Source organism: Lonchura striata, chromosome 11 (assembly GCF_050655825.1).
Source record: "Lonchura striata isolate lonStrDom1 chromosome 11, ASM5065582v1, whole genome shotgun sequence".
Taxonomy (NCBI): Eukaryota; Metazoa; Chordata; class Aves; order Passeriformes; family Estrildidae; genus Lonchura; species Lonchura striata.
Genome location: NC_140713.1, coordinates 22,330,864 through 22,352,451, shown reverse-complemented (window position 1 = coordinate 22,352,451; position 21,588 = coordinate 22,330,864). Strand labels below are relative to the sequence as shown.

The 21,588-nt window shown below is 47.6% G+C and overlaps 2 protein-coding genes across 4 annotated transcripts in view; both read right to left on the bottom strand.

Moving 5' to 3' along the window:
• The window catches only part of CRISPLD2 (cysteine rich secretory protein LCCL domain containing 2), a 31,101-nt gene extending 18,425 nt beyond the window's left edge, over window positions 1–12,676 (bottom strand). Inside the window, exons 1-4 of one of the 3 annotated variants that reach the window (XM_085589901.1) lie at window positions 12,546–12,676; window positions 11,669–11,715; window positions 7,165–7,475; window positions 1,753–1,871 (exon numbers count right to left, since the gene is read on the bottom strand). In XM_085589901.1, the coding sequence (XP_085446027.1) occupies window positions 1,753–1,871; window positions 7,165–7,407 (362 nt within the window). In that variant the 5' untranslated portion in view covers window positions 7,408–7,475; window positions 11,669–11,715; window positions 12,546–12,676. Of the gene's footprint in view, window positions 1–1,752; window positions 1,872–7,164; window positions 7,476–10,178; window positions 11,648–11,668; window positions 12,044–12,545 lie in introns of those variants that run through there. The other 2 variants (XM_021541047.4, XM_085589902.1) reach the window with 2 other exon arrangements.
• Window positions 12,677–18,008: 5,332 nt separating this feature from the next.
• USP10 (ubiquitin specific peptidase 10) overlaps window positions 18,009–21,588 on the bottom strand; it is a 47,566-nt gene continuing 43,986 nt past the window's right edge. Inside the window, exons 13-14 of the mRNA XM_021541248.3 lie at window positions 20,953–21,018; window positions 18,009–19,095 (exon numbers count right to left, since the gene is read on the bottom strand). Of these exons, the coding sequence (XP_021396923.1) occupies window positions 18,908–19,095; window positions 20,953–21,018 (254 nt within the window). The 3' untranslated portion in view covers window positions 18,009–18,907. The remainder of the gene's footprint in view (window positions 19,096–20,952; window positions 21,019–21,588) is intronic.

Below are 21,588 nucleotides of genomic sequence, written 5' to 3'. Positions count from 1 at the left end.
TTGTGTGTTTCTATGATTTTTTCCCTCAGATTCACAGCCTGACCTGACTCTATTATTTATAGGTTTGACAAGATCCTCAAGTGCTGCCGACCTGAAACGCCCTCTCACTTTTCAACTCAACTACAAAATAACTTCTAGTTTGGCAGAAAGTTTTGTTTTGAAAGTAAACAGATGTTAGGCTTTGCCAAACATCTTAAACCAAAAGCCATCATGTACCTATTTTACCACGGGGCAATTTGCTAAATCTGGAAGTTAACTCGCAGCCAGACTGTAAGATCTCTGAAAGTGAGTGGGCTTTTCCTCACTCACATCCCACCAGGAGCTGGTGTGGAGTAGCTGGTGCACTGCACTCCTATCCTACATCATTTTGGCAGCAATTTTCCCCTGTACCCTGTGTTTAACCTCTGCCTCAGTACCACAATCTGAGGCAGTGCTGATGCTGCTTGTGCTGTTTGGGGGAGCACAAACAGTGTCAAAACTGCCTGTAGAAACTCACACACACTTTACACACAGTGAGCAAACAGATCTGCAAACAGTACCAAACCCACTGCTTTTTGATTGCTTTCAACAGCTCGTACGAAGCAAGCTGCCACAATTCCAAATGATATCATTACCAACTGGAGCTTATCCTTTCAGCCAACTTTTCATTAAAAATCACTCATTAGAAGTATTTTAAAAACATCCATCTCATGATGTCATGAAGCAAATACTTTCCGAATCCTATTTTACAGGAGAGGAAATGGAGGCAATCAAGTTATGGCCCATTCCTGAAAAAGCTGAGATAAATCTGATTTTTCTTTCCTCTCAGGGACCAAGATTGGATCTTTCTCCATCAGGAACCCATGGCCATCCTGAGCACTTGTAGGACAGCCAAGAACAGCACAATATTATGATTTTTGTTTCCAATGAATTAACCACTCTACCTTCCAAACATTAAAATCAGCCAAATTTTTACATCCGGCTAATTTCACACCAGCAAATTTCCTTTGCTTTCCACCAAGTTCTACCTGATTTACAACAAAGATAACTGGACTTCCACCCAGGAAATGTGGGAAAAAAGCTCAGGGCTTCTGAGCAAGTACAAAATGTTTGCTGTGCAAAGCAGGTTTAACCTATAACAAGCTTAAAAACAGGGGCTTAACAATAAACAAATTTCATCTTGAGATGGAAAGGAAAATCCCTTTGGAAGCCTTCATGTCAGCTTTCCTAACTGGGTTAATGACTCTAGTTTAACAGCTTGTCCAAGGAATTTAAAAAAAAAAAACCCTACAAAGTGTTTTCAGTAAAGAAAAATCAGGAGCCAGATAAATATTTATGGAAAACACAGCGAGAGATAATTCAGTTCTGAACTGAACCGAGACACAAATTCTGAGCTGAATCCAGACATTGCTCCTGAGAAACTTCAGCCTTCGGCTGTGTGATGCCAGAACCTGCCCTGAAGCAGCACATTTAGGAGGGTTCAGACCTCTGTAGCTGTTCTCCCCAAGGAGGAGTGACTTTTGTCACTCCAGAGGTGCTACCCTGAGATCCAGATGGATGGAGGAGCCCAAATCAGCTCTGGTTTCTTGGGAAGTCTCAGTGGCAGGTGACTTACCACAATGACCATCCCAAGTCATGACAATTAATGTCCCCCAGCTTTTCTACCGTCTCCCCAGTGCTCCACCAAGCACCAGAGCCAATCTTTCCAGCTGTCTCTAAAGAAGGACCCATAAACCACCCTTTGCAATGATCCTGTGGCACCCCAAGCCTTACCTGCCCCAGTGAACCGCCAGGTTCTGCCCAATCGACCTGATGAGGTCGCTGGGCCCATGGTCCCAGATGCACTGCTGAGCCCAAGCGTGTGCTGAGCGCTCCAGCTCCTCGTCCCAGGTCTTCAGGGTGTGGGGAGAGAAAAGAACAGGTCAGCTTTTCATCTCAAACTCGCTAGATCAGGAGATTAAACCAGCAGCAATTAGTGGAGAAAGACTAATGAACAGATCATCCCCACAATTTCTGGCTTGTTCTGGTGAAGCCACCACGTTTCTCTGCTAAAATCACGTTTCTCAACACTGCCATGAAAGTCCAGGGCACTAAAGTGTCTATGATTTTCCCCAGCTGATGCCATGCTTCTGAGGAAATGCTTCACTCATGTCACCAGAAAACACATAAACACACGTGGGAAGACCTCAGGAACACATCCAGACCATCCACCCTAAACCACACGATATTCTTGGCAGTTGTTTTTCTAGTGTGTTCTAAAAAATTAAAAATTAAAATTCGAGGTTGGAGATCCCATGATCTCCAACATGACACACATTTCTGAGATCCCATGATCTCCAACATGACACATATTTCTGAGTCCTGCAAGGGTTCTGACGTATCTCGGTGCTTTGATGTATTCCAGTATGATTTTTCACCCATTGTCCTTACTGTTGGGGTGTCTCCAGGCTTTCCCACCAAGGAGAACTCCAGCAGTGGAGAGCTGTTGGAGTGGAGAGCTCCACTACCTCCACCACCACACAGCTGGAGATCTTTGATCCAACCTCTTAATCAAGGAGTCTGAGGCTCTCAGTCTCAGCTCCCCTTCTCCTTCCAGAATAAATGAGAGTCCACCAGTGGGTCCAGTCAAATACATCCGAGGTGGCAATGTCCCAGGGTTTTTAAAGCTTTTTCCACTCTCACTGAAGCAGGCATCATGTTAGAAGTGACAAATCCCATTTCTGCTCCCACTGAGGGCAGGATGCTGGGGTGAGATCACTCCTCATCGAATGTCACGCAGTTGTGAGCCAAAGGAGAGCTCCAACATGACACAAAGGCAAACAGGAAAGCAGCTCTGCTGGCTCTGCTGCCCAGGAGAGTATTTGTTCTAAAGGCCAGACTCGCTGGGCCCAGCAGCTAGTGCCCTGAATTCATTGTGTAATTACTGACAGCTGCTCTATTCAGAACAGCCCTCAGAGGATAATTCGTTGGGATTAAAATATTACCGCACATTCCTACAAATAAAACCAAAGAGAAGAGAGGTCTTGTAATGTGTATCCAGCCCATCCACATGCCAGCACGAGACTGTCCTCGTTGGACATTTACCATCACAACCAGCTGCTCTTTCCAAGTCCTGTCTCCTCCAGAAGAAAGGCAACTTCTGATCTCAGACATTTCAAAGGACCTGTCAGAGCCTGGAGGGCTGCAGGGCATCCAGGCTCTCAAACACACTTACAAACCATCCAGTGATCATCCTGAGCATATCTGCACACAGCCTGGGGCAGTTGTAGCTGGGATGGGGAAGGACTGTGCATCCCTGGGTAACACAACAGGAAAATGCAGTGTCTCCTGGAACTTGGTTTGTCTCCACTAGCTCAGTGAGGCAAACATGACCTCATCTCATGAGCTCACAGCCCAGGCCTCCCAGAACAGCTTACCATGGAGCACTCTCGGCAGCCCAGATTCCAGCAGCATCCCAGAGCTGCCCAAGCTCACCAGCTCAGCTTTGGACTGAGCAGTGACCAAGCAAATCCAGCCTGCAAACCCCGTGTGAACACAGCTCTGACACAGGGAGCAAAACCATTTTCCTTCCCAGCCCTCCAGCTCCTTGGAAGTGATGGGATCAGACCCACCACACATCTCCAACCCTCTGCTCAGGCAGCCTCTTGCAGCAGTGCCCAGACACAGCTTTTTGTGGTTTCCCACTTTGTGGGCTCAGCAGCGACCGGCCACAGCTGCCCTCCCATCCAGCACAAAAGCCACAGAAACTCTCCCAAGATGTTCTGCACTCCGAGCTCCTCAGGCTTCCTACCCAGCTTCATTCCCTGCAGCTCCGGAGGTGGAGATGTTCCAAATCTCCTAATTTAATGCAGAGACATCCTGAGTAATTAAATGGGAATTAATGCCAGCGTACGCATTGTATCTCCCTTTGATGCCTAGGGATAAAATAAATGAACTCGGACAAAAGACACTTAACAGGTAATTAGGAAGCAGCTCCATCTCTGCACGGCTTTCTGCTGCATGAGGAGAGAAGCTCCTTTCTGCAGGCATCAGATTGCAAAGCCATCCCGTCTAAATTAGAGCAGTTCTTTGCCTCTTGTTTCTCAGATGCGAAAGTGGAATTATTTCACAGCAATAAACATCACGGGAAAAAAGAGATTTCAGACTTTCCCAGCTATACTTGCAAGAATTCTTTATGCCAATACTCAAAGCAGCATCTAGGAAGATGACTGAAGCCAGAAGGGCAACAAGCCTGTGCTCAGCTTCCTTCAGAAGCAGAGGTTGAAAATTTTTTGGGTGTGTGTGATTCCAAGTGGGTTAGCACATGGACTCTCGTTTTTTTACTCCTGCAAATTTCTAATGGCCTTTCAAAGTGGAATAGACACTGTACATGTAAAATATATGCATGGTATACAGACACCAAACCACAACTTGTAGGTCCAGATTTAATAACGCATCCCACAAGGAGTCTGCTCCCTCTGGCTAAGGAGCCTGAGAGCCCAAAGCCAGACACCTGAATTGCAGTGATCAGGTTACTCATTCATTTTCCTCCCCAGCTCAGACTTTCTGCAATACTGGCAGCTTCCTTCTAAAAGTGCCATCAAACTCCAGGACTGACATGTCCTGGCAGAGATCTGGAGATGCTTTTTGCTAACCCCCACAGAAACACTATCCCATCCTGACAGGGAAAGCCACCACCCTACAGTTGAGAGGAAGGATGCATACCTTATACATGAAAACAAACTATTTTCCTTCCAGCAATCTGCACTGAGAACAATTTTGCTTTATCCAGCTGTCTCGGAGGCCGCCGCAAGAGGAAAGATTTCTGCCTTTCATCACTGCTGAAAGCATCTGACTAAGCCATCTTAAAAGGTCACCATGCCTTAGGATCTATTATGTCCTTTTCCCTCTGGGTCCGTTATGTCCTTTTTACTCTGGGACTGTTAACAAGGAGTTTGTTTTGGCCTTGGCACCCATCCACCTCTGTTAAACAGTCCAAATGCACTCTGGAAGTGTCAGTCATGGAGCTGGTAGAGGGGTTAAGGTAATTTTGAACTGGCCCAGCTTTGTCAGGAAGTTGTGCCCTACTCATTCGTTTTCCATTAGCACTGAATACCTGTGCCAGCTTTCAATTAATTACACAGATCCAGCAGTTAAACTGTTTCTTTCTTCATTTTTCAGTCCACTTTGCCTTTATCCCGTATGTATATAAGAATTCTTTTGATCTCCAGATAAGTCATAGGACTCACTGTGCTCTTGCTTTCTTATTAACAGTGTCCAACAACTGAAGCTCCTCCAGTAGCAGTTAAATATGTCCCTTTCCTGGAATATATTAGGTGCCATTTCCCTGTTAGACCACTTAAATACATCAGATATGGAGCTGGGAGAAAGGATTTGCACAAGGGAGCATTTGGAGGTTGATGGGCAAGAACAAGCTCTACCCACTCATCCACAAATTATCCCAGCAGATCTCCAGTGGCGCTCCACTCCGGCACCAAAGGGAAAGAGGAAAGTTTATCCATGGTTCTAAAGACAGACCATCCTCTTAAACGAGTCCAAATGAGAAATGTCCTCTGCAGGACAAAGGATTAAAGAGAAATTCCCGTTCAGCATATAGACGGCATTTCCAAGTCATACTGGGTAAACACCAGCACATGAAAGGCTGATTATAGCCCTTCCAAGCAGCACCATCTCATACTCAGCTCCTTTCTTCAGAGCACATAAGGCCCTTTCATTTGCCCTCCATCACCCATAAAAACCACTAGAAAAGCTCCCAGAGCAAAGGCAAACACAGAAGTGCAACCGCGCCGCGAGCGCAAACAGCGGCCGGGCCGCGGGCATCGGCGGCTCTGCCGGCCCCATGGCCAACCCAAACACCTTGGGCCTGCTCATGCTTTGTGTTTACCCTCTGCAAAGCCATCGAGTCGCCTCTTCTGGCAGTGCTTCCCTGCAGGATAGCACGAGAGAGGCTGAGAAAGGGATGCAATCCCTGGTTCTTAGAAAGGCACAGGATTTCTGGCAAAAAGCGGGACCAAAACCCAGCTGGTGTGGACGGACTAAGGGACAGCTGTCCTTCCTCAGCATCCCCTGCCCTCCCTTCCCTTTCCTTTCTCCCTGCACTCACAAAAGGCAGGATTTTCCATTCGCAGCCCTCACTTCAGCACAGCTGGCAAACAATTTTATATTACATTGAAATGTACTCTTCTTTTACCCTTTCAAACACAGACTGAACAAGTCATCCATCATTTGATCCGTCAGCAGGAGCACACGGCTGAAGTCAGACTAGTTTTGATCAGAACTGTATTTGCACACTGGGAAAAGGCACACAAAAAGCAATTATTTGCCTACATCATTTTGTGGCCCTGTAATATTTTGATGGCATGGCAAAAATAGCTCAAAGTAGAGTCTCTGGTATCAGGTAAAAAAATAATTAATGTGAATTGTTGGTGGCAAAGTCATATTTCATACTCCTTCAAGTTTTAAGTTCTCCCTCTGAAGTGGGAGGATACATTGATCAAACTTGTATTTTGGTTTCCTGAACTACAAAACCCAACAGCACTGACCCATCCACCCAGGAACTCCCAAAGCCTTTCCAGCTATTTCCAGTGCTTTGCAGATGGAGCCACATTCCTCAGGCCCCGTTTCCCTGTGGTCCTGCACAGATTCCCAGGAGCATCGTGGAGGTTTGGCTCACTTTGCTGAGCTCAGGTGATCAGTGTGTGACTCAGGGCAGGCGCCACCTCCAGCACCCAAAAACCGCCAGAGGATTCCCTGAGCAGACTGTGGTGTCCCCACACAGCAGCCTGAAAGCTTTCACAGGGAGAGCAGGGGTTAAACACTGGGGGAAAAATGTTGTTTTTATGGCTTGAAGGTAATGGAAGAACCTGCTGAGGCAGGCTGGGGAATTGCCATCACCGGAGATGCATCCAGGGCTGGGCCAGATGCTCCTTTATGAATAATGGAACCAGTTCTGAAACTATGCAGAGGATGGACTGGATGACCCATCAGCAGCCCTTTCCAACCAAAACAGGCCACTGATCTAAAGCATCCTTCATTCTGGAATGAAAGTCTTCAGAAAATCTCTTGAGGGAAACTTATTTCGGAGGAAATTCACCACACCTCTCGCACCACAAGGAAAATTTAAATACAGTTAGGAAAAAAAAAAAAAAAGTAGTAATAAAGTAATGTATCAGGCTCTAGACTCACCATGTATTCCATGTTAGAGGCCACTGGATACACCTGACCTCTCAATTTGTTGTGGAGCATCAGTATCTCCTGTCTGTCTGAGAATAGAATGGCTCTCTTGGACCTGGAGTGAGCTTCCCCATCCTGATATTTACTCAGGATGTTCTCCAGGTGACTCGAGTTGGGCAAGATGAAGCACTCAGCTGCCTTTGTCAGCAGCAGCACACATCCAAGAGGAATGATCCAAGGCAGGGCAGGATTCATGCTGCCAGCAGAAGCAGAGATGAAGGTGATGGGTTTTCGTGCAGGGACTCCCGTGGCTCAGTGCAGATCTGGAATTTGGGGGGAAACAAGCAGTCAGCAGTGCCACAGGAGCTCTCAGTGCATTTGTCCCCCAACAAGGAGGTCACACAGCCCAGATTTGAGCTTGGAAAAGAGTGGTGCTTAAAGTTACTGCTCACCCCAAAGACAGGGTGACCCAAACAGCACCACAGGAGGTGGAGGCTCAGTTTATTACACCTGGGCATTCCACTGATGCTGATTTGGGAGTGAACCCTTCCCAGGCATGCAGGAGATACCTTCTGCATCCCTGGTGGAGCTACCACCCTGCGAGGCCCAGCAGCTCTGAGTAACCCCAGCTCCATCCCATCACAGGGAGACACTTGGAGCTATCCAGCCAGCTCTGGGCCCCTCAGTTTAAGAAGGATGTTGAGATGCTTGAGTGCATCCAGAGGAGGCAACAAGGTGGTGAGGGGCTTGGACTGTGAGGAACGTTTGAAGGAGCTGGGGTTATTCAGCCTGGAGAAGAGGAGGGTTAGAGGTGACCTCATTGCTCTCCACAGCTCCTGAAGGAGGTGCAGACAGGTTGGGTTGATCTATTCCACCTGCAGCACTGACAGAACAAAAGGACACAGCCTCAGCTACATCAGGGAAGGTTTAGGTTGGATATTAGGAAAAATTTTTTCACTGAGAGAATAGTAAAGTACTGGAAGTGTCTTCCCAGGGAGGTGGTAGAATCACCATCACTGGATGTGTTTAATAAAAAACTGGACGTGGCACTTGGTGCTATGGTCTGGTTGAGGTGTTAGGGCATAGGTTGGACTTGATGATCTCAGAGGTCTCTTCCAACCCCGTTATTCTGTGAAAGAGCAGCTGCTGACGCCGAGATTCACTCTTTTACGAATAAAGGAGAAAGTAAAACCCCCGGGCAGCAGCAAGAGCTGCTCCTGAGGCTGCTCCGAGCAGCTGGCGGGCCGTGTGGGAGCCGCAGATTTTGGGAAGTGTCGCGGCGGGGCCCCGCTAGCGGGCGGGAGCGGCGCCGGGGATGTGAGCTAGGGAGCAGCAGGAGCAGCCGCCCTCCCCGGCCAGATCAGGCGTTCCCAGGCGCTGGGATGCCGCCAGCACCGAGTGGCCTTTGGTCTTTGAGCAGCTCCGTTTAATCCCTTGCTCCGCGGTGCTCCCGCTCCACCTGTCATTGCCCAGCACTTGCAGCCCCCCTGCTCCGGTCTATCCACCTCGCGATCCTTGCGCTTGGCTGGTTTTATGTGGATCAGCAGCTATTCACGGGAGGCTGTGCAGCATTCCCTGCTCGCCAGTGGGATCCCAGAGCCCCTGGAGCGGGATCGATCCAGCCGGGGCAAGAGGCATCCGTACAGACAGAGCAAGCGCGGGATCTCCCTCCTTAGGGCTCATTTTTGGGAAAGAGTTTCCCCATCCCTGTCTCCAACACGAGGTGAGGATCTGGTTTTGACAGCGCTGTCGAAAGCCACGCTGAAAGCATTCCTCTGCAGCGGCAACAACCCCAGATTAGCCGGAATTACTGGAGAAATCTCATCCAATGACACGGGATTTGAGACCAGAGGAGCTGGAAGCCAACCAGAGCAGGGAAGAGCCATCTAACTCCCAGCTGCAAAAGCTACACTTGAGCACAAAACCCCAAACCTCTGCTCCCCCAAGCCCCTACAGCAGCATCCGAGGAGAACCGCGGCAAGCACGAGGTGCTTTGCACAGGCAGGGACCGCAGAAAAACTCTGAGAACGCCGAGAACCCTCGAAAACTTGTTGGCTGACTGCACAAAAGACACAGAGTCCCTGCTTGAGGCTTCTTTGTTGGACTGAACGCCCAGGCAGATGGAAACCAGCTGCCCTCAGCCTCTCTCCAGGCAGCGCATTCAGCCCTTGCCGGGGTACGACAATGCGGGATGTGATTTGCTCGCTTTAGGCAGCAGCTCCTCATCATTTCCTGCTCCGCGGAGCAAAGTGAACACACCCACCTTGTCGCCAGCTGCAGGCACACCTGGACCTGGGGTGGCACGGCGACAAACACCCCTTCACCCTCATCCTCCTCCCAGCCCTGCTTGCGGCACCCGCTTCCCCCCAGGCAGGAGCCCGACTTTCTAACCCGGCTCCGGAGGGGTAGGGGAGAAGCAGCAGTTGCTTTTGTAGACTGTCTGACCCAAATTCAGGGAACAATTCCTACTTTGAGGCACTTCCCTGAGAGTTTAAAAATAGCCTCATCGCCACGGCCACTGACAATGTGGCCATTTAGCCGCGGCGGCTCTCCCCGCAGGAGCAGAGCCGCTGCACCCCTCGTTTGGCCGGCTGCCCTTTGCTAAACAGGAGCCCAAATCCACCGCCCATCTAAGGCAAACACTGAACTTTCAGAAAGGGCAGATTGAAAAAAATCAGCTGCAGCATCTGAGAGCCGGAGGAGCTGCCCCGCTCACGGCTCCGCAGCGAAGCCAGCGCGCCTGGCTGGGCTCGGCAGCCAAGCCCTCCCAACAGACGGGGCATTATTCCTCGGGATGTGCTTCCCTCGCTCCCACTCGCCGGCAAAAGGATACCAGCACCTCTTCTCTTCAGAATTAGGTCACTTTGGCTTAATCTGTTTCACTCGGGGTGTGCAAGTCCCTGGCTCTGCTTCGGCTTGAAGTGAGGAGCGCTGAGCATCCCAAGGAAGGATAAAGGGACCAGAGAGGGACGGGGAGCAGGGAGTTCCCTGGCCAGATGAATTGAAAGCAGCTGAAAGATGCTCACGTTTCAGAAAGCTGTCATGGGATTTCAGATGTCCATCCATCAATATCCTCACGCCCAGGTGCAGATAAACACTCGATGTGTGCTCCAGCCCAGCCTGTCCCAAGTGCCCTGCAATGCCTCACCCAGGGAGGCTGAAATCACATTGCCTTCGAGCTGGGGTTTGACATTATTCACAGAAAATTCTCAGCTGACAGTCAGCTGAGGAAGCCTCTGCTGCTGATTTCGAGGGTTCAAGAGGAGCACAACCTCCCTTTAAACACATCAGGCCCTTGACACTGGTGCCAGGTGAACATCTGGGAGCCATCAGAAATGACTGAGTCAGCAGAAAAGGACTCCTGAATATGCTGGAAAGCCTATCCAAAGTGGGGAGAAAGGGGAGGCCTTCTTCTGGGCTCTGAGGGAGTTAAAGTGCAGCACTGGACTTAGGGAAAGATTATTTTTAGAAAGCTATTTCCCCAGCTAATGGATGGCATCTGCTTTGCATGGAAAGCAGGAGAGCTGGTCACATCTGAAGCCTGGCAGAGACACTGCTAAGGCCACATGCAGGCTGATCCTGCACTCACATCCCCATGTCACCTTTTTCCTTAGGGACACTGAGCTTTGAGTGCCTCCCTGGTGAAGCACACGAGTGGGCTCCTGCTCCTGGGTTATGGGTGACATTTGCAGCTAAAACATCCCAGGGTAACTCATGGCACCAGCTGACAAGGAAGGAAAATGAAAAGTTAGCTCAGGATGTCAGGAGAGCATTTAGAACAGCAAAGCAGAAGGGAATTAGCCTGGGATCTAGGATGAGTTATCCTGGGATCAGCTTTTAGCCTGGGTTAGCCTGGGATCAGCTTTAACCTGTGCAAAGAAATCCAGGGATAAAGCCACAAGATGATGCCCTAAACCCCAGGCCATCTCTTTCCCTGGGATGCACACACCCCAAGCTTTGCACAACTGTGTTATCTTCCAGAGACAAGGAGGATGACAAGTTCCCAGGCACAGGACAACAGTGGCACATTGCCCTGGACACAGCACAGATTCAGCATCTTCAAGGCCATGGGTTAAAACCTCTGCATCTTCCATTTCAGTCCCACAGAACCCAAGTGGGTGAGTTTCTACCTAAAACCACATGGAGAACCACACGTGGTGATGCTAAAATTCCTTTCCTCCAGGACTTGAGAGCAGAGCTGCACAAACACAGGCAGCCTGGAGCACACAAATGTGCCCACAGCTCTGATGACTCCAACAGCATCCCTTGGATATTTTCTATTTGCATAGAAATCAACTCCTGTACTTGCAAACTCCTCCCATTCATTCCAGATTTATGCTTGTTAATCTTGCATTCAATTCTGCAGGGCACACAGGAGGGAAGCTCAGAGAGTATTGTGTTATTTTATACCATCCAGGAAACTTTTTGAAGAAGTTACTAAAACTGTGCCTTCTTAAGAGTCATTTCTTGCACTCCCACCACCCTCAAAACCACATTTCAGCAGCCAGGCACTTACCTTGCTGAGCACTTCCAAGTCTCCAGGTAATTGCAGCTCCTCCAAGCCTGCTTGTGGAAAATAAATTAATTAATCTGAAATATTTAAACGAGGAGGATGCGGGGGAAAAGGATGGAATAAGCCTCAGGAGGGGCGAGATGTGCAAGGTCTCGGCTCAGCAACTCGGAGCAACTGCAGTCTCCCAGAGCTCCCCAGTGGTATTTATGCTCTGCAGGCAGAGGGGAACCCTGGATCATCCCTGCGACAACGGGCGTGGAGCAAGGAAAAGGAGAGGGAGGGGAAAAGGGGGAAAGCCGGGAGGAGAGGGGTGTCGGCTGGGATCGCAGCAGCTCACGGGCGGGCATTGGGGCTCAGAGGAGCAGGACCATCCTCCCTAAGGAGGGAGGGAGGAGGAGGAGGAGGAGGAGGAGGAGGAGGAGGAGGAGGAGGAGGGCAGCGCTGATGCTATAAAAGCCGCGCTGTCCCCAGCAGTCGGCTCCGCGACTCGCAGCCAGGAATTCCAGGGGCACGGGGAATCCTCCCCGCACAGGGGGCACCGGTGCCGAGGGAGGGGGAATTCCAGAAAGGAATTTTCTCTGTATTTCTCTGTAAGGGACTGCAGCCAGCTCTCTGTCTCCCCACTGCCGGCTCAGCCAGTCCTGGCTCCTCCCAGGGAAATCCCAGCCAGCTCCAGCCCCTCCAGTAAACCCCATGGCATCCCCCTTTTTTTTTCTTTCTTTTTTTTTTTTCTTCTCCAGAGCCAGGCTTTTGCTGGGAACAGGAGATTAATCGCACTCTAGTTTGCTGCCAAAGCTCTCCCAGCACTGAATTCCTCCGGTGCAGGAGCGGGAGCTCCAGGGAACGCAACGAGCTGGTGAAACACGCAGGCAGGACTCACCTCTCTGCCGATGTCCCAACAGCTCCGGCTTTGGCATCCAGCTCCGTGGTTTTACTCACTGTGAAAGGAAACGATTGAGCAAACGACAAGCTAAAAGTTCCTTCCTTTTTCTCGAAGTAAACAAACGGGGAAAAGCCAAACCGCTGTCGCGAGTAACAACGCGAGTGTGCCACGGCACCTCTGCGCTGCTCGCGGCAGCAGCATCCTCGGGATTCCCGCGGGATCCGCATCCCGCACTCACCGCGGGGCCACAGCATCCCCCGGGATGTCCCCTGAGGAGGGGCAGCATCCTCGGGATTCCCGCGGGATCCGCATCCCGCACTCACCGCGGGGCCACAGCATCCCCCGGGATGTCCCCTGAGGAGGGGCACCAGCCACACCCAGCGCCGAGCCAGGGGAGCACCCATCTGGGAGCTGGCACAGCCAAGGAAAGCAGCTCTGATTTTTCCAAATGCACTGCCTTGTCCTCTTTCCAAAGTTCTTGGGCAAAAAAAAAAGTCCTTCCATTCTTCTAAGCAGTCAATATTTATTTCTTCCTTCAGGCAAAACACCAACCACTTTTATTTACTGTTTACTAGGAGGGAGTTTACGAGATATTCCCAGAGGTTTGTTTAAGCCCAGCGGCGCTCAGAAAGCAGAGGGACATTTATCAAACTCGTTCAACAGAGCAGCAAATACCGGCAGCTGGGAGAGCACCACTGCTCTGAGCAAAGAAAGAACTCTCTGAAGTCAGCATCGAGGCTGATTCCATCTCTGACACCATTTTCCTGAGAATTTCTCAAGAAGGGGCAGATTGTCATCACCGGGGCTGTATCTTGCAGCCCGTTTCAAGCTGAGAAGGGCAGGCAGTGCTCACCAGTCAGTCCCAGTCCCACAGCCTGGTGCAGCCACAGCAGCCCCTCTGGCTGCTCTTCCCACACTCTCCCAGCTGTATTTACAAAGAGTTTCTATTTTTCTATTTATTTCCAAACAAACTGGGTATGGGAACCAACAACACGTGGTCCAGCAGTTGGACCTGGCACTTCTGCCCTGCCAGGAGCTGTTCAGTGCAGTTTGGGCAATTTGCTCCTAAAAAAAGCTCAGGCTTTGACACCAGCACAGGCAACTCAAAGACCACCCAGAACTGGGCTGACAGGAGGTTCTGCACTGCTTTACTGTAAAATCACTGTATCCTCTTATTTTTTCTTTTTTTTTTTTTCCCCTTGCTCTTTTGATTCCCTCTGGATCAATGAGTTTGCTGTAGGCTTATTTAATTAGCTGAAAGATGATGCAGCCCCCCCCAGTTCTGATTTCCCCAAAACACAGTGAATTTCACCCCAACAGTGAACCCTGGTGCCCCCACACAGGCTGCCACCCCAAAACCACGCAACTCCCCAGCCCTGACTCACAGCCCTCAGAAGGTGCTGCTCACTCCAATTACCATAAAGCTGAATTAACTCATTTTAAATCTCACATACCAACGTACAAATAATTTCCAGACCTCAGAGGAATCTGGTATTTTGTAATCTCCGCAAATATCCCTATGGGAAATGAATCCCTGTAGGATGGTTTGGGCTGTCTCATTGCTCCATCAACCTGGCTGCTTTACAAAGATTTGATTTTTTAATTTATTTTTTTAATATACACCAGGATGGCTTCACTGTACAAGACATACACAGGGCCTGGTTGTGCTCAGGGATGAGCACAGCCTGGAACAAGAATTTTTACCCACCTCATTTTGTCTTGAGTCAGCAGCTTGGGGTCATATGTTCCACCAAAGCCAAAACAATCAGAAGTTACTTTTAATCATTCCTCGTTATTACTGCCTTGATTATAACGTCTCCATTTCATATGTGGTAAAAGCCACATAAAGCAGGCTGCATATATAAGTATATATTAGCAGAGAGGCTTTTAATGGAGTAGCCAATGAATGGGAAGAGACACAGATTTCCCTATGCCCTCCTAATTGACCAGGCAGACAGTGAGTCTTGATCTCCACTGGAATTAATGCTCCTTTATTTCCTCCTCAAACAGAGCTGGGCAGGAATGGCCCCAAAGCAGGGCAGGCTGAGAGGCACAGAGCTGCAGGGATCCCCTGGCTTGGCTCCTGCTCTGGAGCACACGGGCATGAACAGGGTGAAGAGCAGCCAGAGGCAGCAGGGATCTGCAGGAGTATTGTAAATGCAGGCAAACTCAATGGGAAGAAATGATGATGTTGGATTTAATTTAGAAGGCTGAATTATTTCTTTATTATAACTATGCTAAAATACATCAATATGCTATATAAAAGGAGGATATTAAAACTACATATTACATACATACATCTTTATTATAACTATGCTAAAATACATCAATATACTAAGTAAAAGGAGGATATTAAAACTACATACTACTTTTTCTGACTCAACTCCTCCACAACTCCTGACTCGAGAGAGAGAGTCCAGCCCCAGGTGGGTTGGACTGACCATCAGGCTCAAACAATCCTCACCAGAATCCAACCAAGCACTCACTCCAGGTAAACAATTCTCCAAACATTTTCTACGTAAGAAAAACAAAGAGCAGAAATAGAAATTGTTTTCTTTTTCATTTCTCTCTGTGCACCTCTATGAAAAATCCTGAGAGAGAGAAATGTGCTTGCCACACAGGAGCTTCTCAGTGATCACCAGCAGGAAGAACACAGGGGTCCTTACCTGAGGGAGCCAAGCCCTGCCACATCCACCACCCCAGCAGGCTGGAGATGCCCCTCTCTCGACCACGCTGCACTCCAGAAGATGAATTAACAGTGTGGGGATCCAAATCACAGGAGGGAAAGCCAGGCATTGATGGATTTTTTCCCAAACACAATTATTACTTGGCACTGTGAGCCCCTGTTTGTTTTTCCTGCTGCTCTCCCATTTTGGGACAGCCTGGACTGACCACCCAGGTCCATCTGCAGCTTCTCCAACTTCTTGTACTCAAGAACATTCCCCCAAATGCTTCAGCAGATGATGATGAGCAGGAAAACAACTCTCCATAAATCTGTCCTGTTTCACCAGTGCCCAGGGAAAAAGCTGATGTAAAACAATGAAATAAGACCACGAGCTGCAGCAATTTCAGAAAATTTAGGGGACACCACTGACTGCAGTAAGCACAAGTCAAATGTGAACTGGAATGTACAAAATCCCTTCTCCATGAAGGTGGTGAGGCACAGGCTGTGCTGTGGCTGCCCTGTCCCTGGACATCCCAAACCTGGAGGGGTTTGAGGCAAGGTTGGACAGGGCTTGGAGCACACTGGCCTACTGGAAGGTGTCCCTGCCCACGGCAGGGGGTGGGACAAGATTTTTAAGGTCCCTTCTAATCAAAATCAGTTTGGGATTCCATGAAAACCCCTTACCTTGTTCCCACAGCTCCCCATATTCCCTTGTCACACCTGCACACTGGAACAGTTCAGGACCCTTAACCCAGCACCCACCTTTGGAGATTTCAGCCCAGACCAGAAGGTGAAGTGCTGTCACAAGCTCTGCAGCCACCACATCTGGTTACTCACCAATAGGAATTCTTTCCAAAAAATCCTCTGGGTCATTGAGACAGCCTGAAATAAACCCCCATTCATTGCACAAATCTCCAGCGTGTCGGGAACATCCCCTGCACGTCCAAGGCTCCCTCCTCATTCCTAGTGAGAAGCAGCAGATTCATAGCACATTTAGAGAGAAACCATCTGCTGACAGCTCAGGATCCATCCTGGCAGCAGCTTTGGAGCTGGACCCCCAGACCTGGCCCAGCCCAGCCCTCAGGGACATCATCTCCAGAGGGAATTGTGAAAACAGCAATTTCCTACTCACAACACCTTCCCCCAGCCCCAAACACCTGGTGGCTTTAATAACCCTCCTCCCCCTGCACATCTGTTTCATGGCACAAGGATTTCCCCACAGCCCTTTGGACCTGCACATCCAGTTTCTCATTTTGAGAACTTCAGGCCTTATTCAGAAAAAAACCCCAAACATTTCTCAAAATATGGTTTGAACTTCAGTAAACAACCACCAGACTCAGAGTGTATCATCGAGGGTGTTGGGTTGGTTTTTTTTTTTTACATAATTACACCCACAGTAAATGATCAAAAGCTGCAAGCCCTTGTTTTGCAACAATGGGAGGAGTTAATACAGAAAATACAAACTGGCTGTGTGTCCACATCACTGTTGCCACATACTTTTATTTCCCTTTTAATATACTGCAAAAGAAGGACTTTAGTGACAAATACATTTGTAACATCCTCAGTAAAAAAATGCAAAAATTCCCTTTTAAGTGATACTGAGACAATTTCAAGTCGTACTGAGAGAATTTCAACACTTGATTTTTAAACTGGCAATGACTCATTGCCATTTCTTACAATGGTAACATATATAACCTCTATTAAGTAATATATTAATTACTGATCACCTGCAGTTTTCTCTGCACTATTCAGGTTAACCTGCACTATCAGAAATGCACTTTTTCACAATACACTGGAGATGGAGCTAAATAAACACCCAACACAGGGACAGGATTAATTAAAAACAGGATTTCTGCTGTACAGAAAACCACTTCAACCAAGATGTGAATAATAACCAGCACAGAACGGGTAAGTTCAAAATCTGGTTTCTTTTTTCTTGGAACAACCTCAAGATTTCAGGTTCTCACCAGCGGGGCTCTGGGGCAGCTCCCATCACAGGGATGCTCTGGGAGCACCAATCCTCCAGCAGCCTCAGCTCCAGGAGCCAAACAGCCAAAATCCAAGTGAGCTTAGCACAGAAAATTGTTTTGGAACTGGAGGAATGTCACCAAAATCATGAGCGGTCACCATCTGTAAATCAGAACACAACAATACATTTGGACATCCAAAACAATGCCAGAGCATCATTAAACTTATTGAGCAGGGCAGGACCACCCCAAAGAGCCACGGGGTTGGGATGCTCCTTCCAGAGCTCTGGGCAGGAAAATTCCTTCCTGTGGGACAGCAGAAAAGTCAGGACAAGCCAAGGAGCTTCCACCATCCCATGATGAAATAAAGACATAACACCACTATCACCAAAGAGTTAAATAATGTATAGGAGTTTTTTAGAGAAAGCAACAGGAAGCTGATCAAGGAAATATTTTTACCAGAAGTTCTCCAGGGCAATGTCAGCTGGCTAAAGAAGAGACAAACAAAACATCATCTGCTTCCAAAACAACAGTGCAGGGGTTTCCAGGAGGACACAGAAGAATTCCATCTCCTCTCCTGGCTGTTCAGTGCTCAGCCCTGGGACCACCACATCCCTTTCCCTCTCCCCTTCAAGTTCAGCTCCACCTGAATGTAGAACAGTTTCAAAAAGTTTCTGAAGTTTCAAAAAGTTGTAAAAGCAAAGAAAAATCGTCTCCACTTCATTTGGGGAAGGCTCCCTACACCTTGAGAAGTGCTACACAGAAATCTTTGGAGTTTCCAGGGGTAGGATTACACCTGAGGAAAAATAAAAGCCACACACACACACACACCTTAAACCAACTTTGTGACTTTTATTGATGGGCGACAACTTTATACTTCTAGGTATCACTAAACTGTGTACAATTAGGAACTCAACATTATGGGAGAGCAGACAGCAAAATTAAACAAAGCAGACTTAAAGAAATATCAACCTTAATTATTTTGCCCGTTTTCTTAATTTCATGTACACAGAAGCATAAATGCAGTTTGAAATTTCTTAATAGCAATAAAGTTACAATCACCCATCTATATAGACTAACATCTTAACTCCAAATATTTGATCTGCAATGTGTACTTAAGCAGTTTCTCATCGCACAATTATTAAAATGTGTCTTCCTATCAGGAACCAGCAACTCTGTAGTTTGCACATGTTCTGAAGCACAAAGGACCATTTCCATCTCATACACATCGGCTCATATTTTACCACTTATCAAAAAACTATTGGGGAAGCAGAGAGAGCTTTTTATTTTTTTTTAAATTTTTTTTTCTTTTTTTACTGAAGTAAAGATAAAACATTTTCACAGAAATCTACAAGTTCTGTTGCTGGTGCAGGGTTTTCTTCTACTACGCAATTAGAAAGTGGGAATTAAATGCAAATCCCCCTTTTATTATCTTAGGATTCAGCATTAACTCGGACGAACTTTATTTCATTTTAATATTTTTTTTCTTTTGTGATTCACGAGGCTTCCAACCGAGCGACTTCATTCTGCAAAGTCAAAAATCAAACCACGTTGCGCACAAACGGCAGCTTCCTTTAGCACTCATATAGCTGCGAGGGGACGAAAAAAAATAACAAAAAGGGGGGGAAAAATAGGGGAAAAAAAAAAAAAAACAACAAAAAAAAAATTCACTCAGAAGAGCATTTACAGGAGAAAAAGTGATGTTGGCGCTCTGCGGGGCGGCGGGGTCACAGCAGGTCCACCTGGCGGTAGTACAGGAGGTAGGCTGTGCGCTCCAGCGCCGCCTTCACCACCTGCGAGTGGTGGATGACCCGCACAGCCTGGTCGTCGATGCGCAGCCACCCGTTCAGGCCGATCTGGAACACGTCCGTGGTGTAGTGCCCGCCCGTGGCGCTGTTGCCGTGGTGGTACACAACTGTGGGGACACGCGGGGGGCGGAGGTGGAACGTAAAATTAGGAATTTAGAGTAAGAAGCCTTACTAGAGTTAATTGAAAGAAATGAGTAGGCTTTGATGAAGAGTTAAGAGTTAACTAATAATTGATTGCTTGTCAACATTTGCGTTTATAATGAAGAATATAGAAACTGACAAAGAGCTTTTAGGAACGTAAGACAATTGTGGCCTCCTCTGTTCTGAAACCAGTTGAAGACAAGGAATGGAGTTCTACCAAGAGTTCATTTGTCATGTTTGCATTGAAAAGGTAGAAAGGTCAGAAGGAGGAAGATTTCATTGACTTCCTCATTTTGGGACCCCTCCTCATGAAAGGGACACCAACCCGTTTCAAGGAACAAACCACACATGCTGAATAGCTTTTGAAATGATTAGCATAGGAAGCAAGGAATGGGATGTACCAAAATGATGAATATGTATTTCTATTTTGGGTATTCAGTACTTGTATGGATAAAAAGACTCTGTAACCACTTGGAAGCTGCGGTGTGGATTTGGGAGCGATCCCACACACAATAAACACACACTTTCTAACTTTAAACTCCTAGAGTTTTTGTCCATCACAGTTGGATATCAGTACTAGATCGATATCCATATTTTTTTAATAAATCAGAGATGGCACAGTGTGGGGTAAGTGGTAGGCAGAGATCCCGCCCACAAGTGTAAAAGAATTTGGGGTTTGGGGCTTCTGCCTTTGGGATGTGCAGGTCATGGAACAGGTTTGGTTCGTTCCATGCTCTGATGTGGGACAGGCGAGGGAAGGGCTCTTGTTTCAAAGTTCCAGTCTGAGCATGAAAGATTGAGGATGTCCTATCGCTGTTAACCACTCGCCCCATTGATCCTAGCAGAGGTATATCCCTGGCTGCCTTGAACTCTCTGAGGCTTGATCAAACAAAAAGCAGGTTAGCTCAATGAATGTTTTCCCCCGTATTACTTTTCTCAAAATGGATCCTTATCATTGGAGAAGTCCATAGGTGGGACAGACACAATCATGGAATGGTCTGGGATTGGAAAGGATCTTAAAGCTCATCCCACCCCACCCCCTGCCATGGGACACCTGCCACTATCCCAATTGCTCCCTATCCAACCTGGCCTTGGACACTTCCAGCTTCTCTGGGAACCTGTGCCCACCTCACAGGGAAGAAAGTCTCCATGTGTCCCAGGAGACATGTCTCCATCCCAAATATTCCCCTGGTGGAATTTCTGACGGTTACTGGGACTGGTTTGCCCATGGGGAAATGGAAAATGGGATGTTCCAGCTGCCTGCAGTCAAGGTCCATGTCAATCCCAATGGGATGACATCCAGAGGCTCGGGTGGGATAAACATCTTGGATTTGTACAGCTCAAATCATCTTTAGATCTGGAAAAAGTGAAGGAAACTGGGACAGGGCCCTGGGATTTGGCTGTAAAATCAAGGTGTTGATTTAGGTCCCTGTGCCCCACCCCATCCTGATGGCAGGCAGCTTCCCACCCTCCTCACAGGGAAAGATTTCTTCCAATATCCCATCTAACCCTGTCCTCTGGCACTGCAAAGTCATTCCCCTTGTCCTGGCACTCCCAGCCCTTGCCCAAATCAGTGTTTCTCCAGCACAACCGCCTCTCCCAGTTTTAAACAAACCCCATTAAACACAAGAATTTCAAACGCACAGCTACTTCAGGGCAATTTAAAAGAAAACTTAATGTAACCCAGTATTTCTATAATTCCATATGCAGAATCTGCACTTGCAAGACAGATAAAATACACAAATAAAACCACACAGATAAAAACATGCAGATAAATAAAACAGTAAGTAAAAGACACGGATAATAAAACACAGATAAAATACCTGCAAAGAGCCGGTAGGTTCTTTGGCCTTTTGAAATTTTACTTTTCACACCAGGAGATAGTAGCTCTGGAGGAGGAAAAACAGCCACACATTAGGAATTCCATAGCAAGAGGATTGATTATTTTTCAGAGAAGCCAACACTATCAAAAAGGAAAACATTTAAAAGACACAGTAAAAGATCAGACTATTCCATTTTCCCCTTTTCATTCCTGCTGTCAGTAGGACAGCATCAACTGTCACTCTGAATCTGTCAATGAATCAAGTTCAGATTCCAAGTCATGCTTACATTCTTAAAAGAATATTGCAAAATAAAATATTAAGTAAAACAAAAGGGCACTGCCTGACAAGGTTCAGATCTCAGTTGAGATATGAGTATACATTCATTTTATTTATTCCTATTTGAGCTACTAGCTCGCTAATAGTCCATTTGTCAGCTCAACACAAAAGGCATTATTTTGGCAAGCTTCAGATGCTGGACCATTTCCAATCTCACACTATTTAAAGTCAGTATCTCCTAGGATACCTGTTAAATAAAGGATTCTTGTTTAATCTCTGCACTATGGATCCTCTACCTTCAGGCTGCATTTTCAATAAAACACCAGTTTCCTTCCACCTGCCACTTATTAAATAATTTGA